General features: G+C 28.8%; 1 protein-coding gene across 2 annotated transcripts; it reads left to right on the forward strand.

Annotated features, from left to right (window-relative positions):
* Positions 1 to 4420: 4420 nt before the first annotated feature.
* On the forward strand, positions 4421 to 7019 carry LOC146931016 (uncharacterized). 2 transcript variants are annotated; one of them, XM_085702508.1, is made up of 3 exons: positions 4421 to 4517; positions 5643 to 5852; positions 5970 to 7019. In XM_085702508.1, exons 1-3 carry the CDS (start codon positions 4473 to 4475, stop codon positions 6855 to 6857), a joined length of 1143 nt encoding a protein of 380 aa, XP_085558634.1. In that variant the 5' UTR covers positions 4421 to 4472; the 3' UTR covers positions 6858 to 7019. The 2 variants fall into 2 exon arrangements, with proteins under 2 accessions (XP_085558634.1, XP_085558633.1); XM_085702507.1 differs by having other exon boundaries at positions 5643 to 7019.
* Positions 7020 to 7472: the final 453 nt, after the last annotated feature.

The following is a 7472-nucleotide window of genomic DNA, read 5'->3' on the forward strand; positions in this document are numbered from 1 at the left end:
AAATTGTGAGAGATTAAATGATTTTAGTCTTAAAAAAGGGCGCGTTCGTTATGGTTTTTTTTAATGTGTTAAATAAGTTTTTAATCCATATAAAATTACAAGTTTTCAAGCTTAGACCATCTACAATGGAGCGTTCTTCTCCTATTTAGCACCAAGCTAAATAAGCATCTCCATTGTAATGTCAATTAGCTGGGTGCCTATAGAGATGAGGGCTTTTATAGGCACCCTCTCTCTCCTATTACATGTGGATCCCACATACACAATTAATTGTAATTTTTTTCTCTAATCAATTATTATATTATTTTAATAGTAATAAAAAAATAAATTAAATAATACTTACAAGTGTTATATTTAATCGATCAACTTTGAATTTTCAATAAAAGACTATTTTTTACTACATCAAATAATTTATTCATCTTAAAGTTAAAAAAGAAATCAAGAGCATGTAATTTATTATAATTTGTTCTTTTCTCAAGTTATAATTTTTGTTTAAATTATTAATAAAATTAAAAAATTGTTCACTTTTTTATAATTTATAATGAAATTAATTCAATATTTCAAAGTTAATATAATTATGAATGAATAGATAAATTATTATTAAAATTTAATGATATATAGTTATTACTAAGACCCATTTAATAATTTATTTCGATGCTGGGTTGGAGAGATTAGGTGCTTATTATGTATTAATTATGAAATGAATGACACGTATAGTTGGGACCCGTTTAAGCACCCAAACGAGATGCTGCATTGTGGATGGTCTTAGTTCCTACAAAAAATTTATTCACTTTTAATCATATTTACATTTTATAGGGACTATTTTGGAAGACTAAAAGTATCCATTTTTTGTAAAAAGTTTTCAAAATAATGACAATTATTACAAATTGCAATATTTTGGAAGGCTAAAATTACCATTAAAATTTTATAAGGATTAAACACGAAAACTCATGATTTGGTAGCGGCTAAAAACATATTTAACCCCCTTCAAAAAAAAAACATATTTAACCCATTTTCAAAATAGTTTTTAAAGTGTTTCAGATTTTTGTTATATTTTTTGCAAAATTATTTATGTAATCCCTTAACTTAATTTCAAACAACGAGTTTAATTTATTATCTTCTTCCCCTGTCCTTTTTGTCATTTTTCATATGAATTTTGAAGTTTCAAATTTAAGACTCACTTGAAAAAAGTCTAAAATTATTATCTGGGAATTAAGTTAAGAAAACACAAAAATGATTTTACCATAATTTTTTAAAAGCGAGTTTTTTAAACAAAGTTTCAAATGAATAATTATTTTAAATAGTTTCCCATAAAAAGTTATTTTGAATATTCTATCATTTTGCTACTTTTTTATAATAATAAAATTTCAAAAGAATACACAAATTAAGAAGCCATTTTGAGTAGCTTCATATAAAAGAACTTATGAACAAAAGCAAAACGGAATAATTCATCATAAGAAAGACACTACCAATGAGTGCTTCAAGACACTCTTTAACGATCTTTAATTATGAGTTTTTATAAAAATTAGTGTATTTAATACATTAGAATTTGTAATAATTGACTTTTTAAAAGAATAATTTTAAAATTTAAAATCTTTAAAGAGTATCCAGAAACACTCGTTAACAAGATCCAAATACTATTACAAAGTCTAAACGACAGGACCAAAAAAATAATTGAATCGATCAAAGAATGGACAAATAACCAAGCAATAATTTTGAAAATACATGCGGTACAATAATATATTTTTTTAGAGGATGCGGTCCAATAATTATTTTTTTTAGGGGATGCGGTACAATAATATACTTGCAATTGGGGGCAATAATTCCGATATTGCGCACAACTGAATCGGTAGTGGTTGAGGAAATATCTTCAACTGATGTTTTTTGTTTGATAAAAAATTCAGTATTCGACTCAAAGAATGATTTATTCGAGGGTTTAATTTCACCGTCAATTATTGTATAAATGTGTTTGTGTTTGTTTTCGTCGATAAATATTATTAAAACTTAATTACCACCCAGCATCATAAGTAGAAATTGTTACCCATCTCTTAGTAACGTGATTGTGTTTAAGGGTCTATTTAGTTTCATTCTTGAAGAAGTTTTTTCATTCATAAGGTAATCAACTATAAATCATTTTACTTCAACTTGAAAATCAATTTTACAAAATCAATTCATTCAAAAGCAATGTGTTGTTGAACCAAACACAATAAATCTTTTACTTAAACTTTTCAATCTTCCCCTATCAATTTTCTAATTTCACCTGACAAACACGTTGAGAAAAACTTTATGTCAAACTCATTTCTTTTTATAGTAGTTGCTGCACTTTAATTAAATAACCAAAAAGTAGTATTAGGTTAAGCACACGATTATCGTTGTGTAAGAAAAAGCCATAGTAGCAGCTGAATTCAAATGATTTCTTTTTATAGTCGTTGGACATAGTATTTGATGTCCCCTTGGCTGCTTAAGCTTTTTCGTTTTCAAATTGACAATAAAAAACAAAAAGCAAATCTATACTGATGATGAAAGAAAATCTCATGTGTTTTTTATGAACTAATCAATGATAATATATATGCCATAAAAGATTACGGAGATTGTTTTATAAACTTTCAAGTTGTTTAATCCTAAAAGAAAGTTGATCGAAAAATAGCTTTCGATAGATTCTGGACAAAGAAAAGGTGGATCGAAAGATACATTCTAATAGATTTGTATCATCAGAAATTACGTTTTGATAAATTTAAAGGATTTTGAATAAAACCAAGGGTCTATAGAGCGACCTTAAAAGACTAGACAAGTCTACTCAATCAACCGATAAACACATTCAATTATTTGTCCTAACATCAACATGTTAAATTGTTGCCCGTGATGCTCTTTTGGAGAGAAAGGGCCTGTGAGTGCCGTGACAGTGAAAGTGCATTGATCGTGTAAGTTTGATTGGTAATAATGATTCATTGTTTTGTCTGCTTTGCATTGCATGTTTAGAATGTGCGCACAGGAGCTGGCCAATTTCGTACCAAGGTGATCAAAAATAAAATTATTTTAAAACTAATATATTAAATTAATGGGTCATGTTAACCGGTGCCCCCGGGGCACTGGTTAAGGGACCTAAAAATAAAAATTTTAAAATGAAAATAACATTTTTTATGTTTTTGAGGAGTTGACAACACATGTTCAAATGCAATACTTACTACATTTGCTTTCTTAACCAGTACCCCGGGGGCACCGGTTAACATTACCCTAAATTTTATTCGTAGACAAAAAGATTCGCAATAATTTTACTATTATACAAAATGTAATTTAAAACAACGTCAAAGAAACTTTTTTTAGGATTAACACCAAGACACTTATATGATAGGTTTTATTACTTACATAAAATGTAAAATTATTTCATTAGCTTAACATAATATATGCAGAGTTAGGGTTCAAACTCCAAACAACCCACTTATTCCCATTAAGGTGAATTTCTAGCACCAGATTACTTACTATTTTGTAAAGTGTGTTTTAACATTAACGACCTTTTTGTTTAGACAAAACACCACACCGTTCCTTTTTGTTTGGTTGTGAGCATTGATATAGTTTGGATTAAAAGAAATTGCAGTCAACCATAGTTACGCTTTACACGGATGATACATGGTTGTGATACTTTCATGATACTCCCTCCATTTCAGAATAAGTGTTATTTTTGCATTTTTTTATCTGACTTAAAATAATGATCATTTTAAAATATCAGTGTAATATTTATTATTGTATTTTCCCACTTATATAGTACCTTTATTTATTAAATTTCACTTCATTTAACTATTCAATTGATTGCTGTTAATAAATATGTTTTAGTAAATGATACTAATTTTATCATTGAAATCATCTCAACTAATCATTTTCTTAAGAATCATGTACTACTCAAATGTGACACTTAATTTGAGATGGGTAAAGTATACTTTTCATGATAAGTAGCATTGCCCTTTATAAATAGGATTAAATAAGTTTTTCGATCCTAAAAATATAATGAATTTTTTATTTTAATTCATAAAAATAAACACGGTGATGTATTGAAGTTGTTTCGACTTTTGTCACTATTGAACATAATTTTACCATTTTCTTAAACATAATAATATGGATATACATGAGTTTGACATAATAGAAAGACATACTTTAAACACGTCTTAAATATAAAAGTATCATAATCTTGACATACATATGAACATAAACTTATCATTAAGAACAAAAAGTGAAACAATTTTTTTAAAGAGAATTGAAACATTTCATTTTTATTTTTAAGGATTAAAATCAAATTTTAAATACTTTTAAGGAAGAAAAATATGACATACACATTTGTTTGGTTTACTATTTTTTTTTTTAGGGAAAAAAAATAGTAAACTATTGATTACACGCACTATATATAGAGGCATTGAAATTTGAAACATTCATCCAATATATCCATACAGACAAAAGAAACTGAACGAGCTTTTACATTGAAAATGAGACCTGCTCTTGCTGTGCTTACTCTCCTCTTCCTTTTCTTGGTTTGATTTCCTTTTACCAGTTGTTTTTACAGTTTTTATTTCTTGTGCATTTAAAATTTATACTCCCCTCCGGTCATATTTTTAAACAAATTTTGTTTTTTAGATTCATTGAATAACTGATGTATCTGAACTATAATATTGTCTTGATACATCAGTCATTTAATGATTCTGAAAAAGGAATAGTTGTTTATAAATATAACTAGAGGGAGTACATTTTTTATTTCAATGAAAATATTTATAATTACTTGTGGTTATACTCCCTCTGGTCTCAATTATAAGTAGAGTTTACTTTTTAAATTCATTCAATAATTAATGTATTTGGTCTGTGAGAAGTGAATTTTTGCTTATAATTGAGACGAATGGTGTAATTTACATATATCGATAATGTAAAACTTTTTTTGATGTGTTTTCAATCAAATAATACAAAATAGATATTTGTAAAGATATTTTATAAACTAAATTCAAAAAATGTTATTTTAGTGTAATTTGATTGAATGACAGTGTAAAAAAGGTGTACACATTCAATGTATGAAAATTATTCTCATATTTTTTAGTAGTATTATTGGTTATTTAAAATGAAATATAAAAAAAAGTAAAATTTACATTTCTTGGTCAAATCCTTCTTTGATTAATAATGTCAAACAAAATTTTTGTATAATTACATGTTAATTTTATGAGAAATACTCCCTCCATCCCAAAATATAAGCAAAAATTGGTCAGCAAAAGTTAATGTATTTGGTTAAAAATTTGTATCAAATACATTAACTTTTGTTGACCAATTTTTGCTTATATTTTGGGACGGAGGGAGTACTAAGAGTGTTCTAAGAACACTCTTTAACAACCTTAAATAGTAAGTCATTATAGAAAGTGATGAATTTAATGCATTGAAAATGACTTTTTCAATAAACATTTTGTTAATTAAGAATCTTTAAAAAGTGTTTTTAGAACACTTGTTAGTAAAACTCTAATTTTATTGACGTTCTTTTGCTCAAAACAAAAACATTACTGATGTACCCTAGAAAAAACATTAGTCTTTTTTGTCAATAAATTTAGAGTTTACAAATTACGATGTACTACTAACCACCATTTTCCTTTTTCTTGTCTTCTCATTATAATCCGGAGAAGTTTGTTGCTACTATAGAATCAAGAAATGATCTAAAGGAATATTGGAAAACTATCATGAAAGATGAAGAGATGCCAGAAGGAATTCAAGGGCTTCTTCAACTGAAATCTGAAATCGAACCTTTGAAGAACTCCAAGGCACAAGAACAACTTGCCAAAGGTAAGTGCGATGAGCATTCCGCAACAAACACACTAAATATCATAGAAAAAAAGGTGGTCACAGAAGAATTTCAACCAAGACCCACAATTTCAGCTTATGGTGATGACAAGATTAATATAAAGGTAACTGAGCATCCCGCAACAAACACACTAAATATCATAGAAAAAAAGGTGGTCACAGAAGAATTTCAACCAAGACCCACAATTTCAGCTTATGGTGATGACAAGATTAATATAAAGGTAACTGAGAAACATATAAAAGATTTTGAGCCAAGGCCAAGTGTCACAAGGTATGATGGTGATGGTTACAAAAGCGAGAAGTTATGGGTGTCCTCTGAGTTTGAACCTAGGCCAAGTGCTACAAAGTATGACGGCGATGGTGAAGGTTATATGACTATTAAACTACCAAGGAATGACGAGTTTGAACCCAGACCAAGTGTTACAAGGTATGACGATGATGGTTATAAGAGTATAAAACTACGGGGGAATGATGAGTTTGAACCCAGACCAAGTGTTACAAGGTATGACGGTGACGATTATCAGAGTACAAAACTATCGGTGAATAATGATTTTGAACCCATACCAAGTGTTACAAAGTATGGCAGTGATGGTTATAAGAGTACAAAACTATCGGTGAATGGTGAGTTTGAACCCATACCAAGTGTTACAAGTTATGGAAGTGATGGCTATAAGAGTATTAAACTACCGGTTAATGACGAGTTTGAACCCAGACCAAGTGCTACAAAGTATGATGGTGATGGTTATCAGAGTACAAAACTATCGGTGAATAGTGAGTTTGAACCCATACCAAGTGTTACAAGTTATGGCAACGATGGCTATAAGAGTATGAAACTACCGATTAATGACGAGTTTGAACCCAGACCAAGTGCGACAAGGTATGACGGTGATGATTATAGAAAAATGAAACTACCGATGAACGACAGGTTTGAACCCAGACCAAGTGTTACAAAGTATGATGGTGATAATAACAAAAGCAAGAAGCTACCCGTGAACGACGAGTTTGAACCTAGGCCAAGTGCCACCAAGTATAATGACTAAATAAAATTAAGAATGTAATTGCCTTTAAAGGATATAATGTGCTATAAGTGTGTCCAATAATAACTTTGGTGTGATGTATTGTGGTCTTTGAATAAAAAATGTAAAATATTCAGTGATTTAGAATCATCTTAATAATAATGTGTGGTCCATCGGTAAGTTCTATATCAATTGTCAAATCCTAAAATTGTTAGGTTAGATGTATTTGGTGTTTTGAGTTTAAATCTGTGATCTCTCATTTGTGTGAGTTTCACGTGGTATTTATTATTCTATCTACGGATAAAAAAGAGGTGTGGTCTTTTCTTTGTTATTTGTATTTATTTGTTCAAAACCAAATTTCAACTTGACGGAGATGGTGTGAGTATTTGTTTGGACTAAAGCGTACGTAAGGGCAATTCTACTTGGTAGTAGTAATAAAATTTAGGACAGAAATCTCAAATCTAAAGAATTAAAACAATAATTATTAGACTGATTGGGCTTGTTTATTCATTAAACAATTGAAATTATGATTTAAAATTTGGAAACAAGTAAAACAGAACAAAACAATTATTAAGCAATGTAAGAATCGTGAGGGATGCAAGGTTTTTTATGTGTTATCTCTGAAGAATCGTGGGTAAT

This window comes from Medicago sativa, chromosome 4 (genome assembly GCF_051527215.1).
Source record: "Medicago sativa cultivar Bolivia chromosome 4, Bolivia_mono, whole genome shotgun sequence".
NCBI classification, from domain to species: domain Eukaryota; kingdom Viridiplantae; phylum Streptophyta; class Magnoliopsida; order Fabales; family Fabaceae; genus Medicago; species Medicago sativa.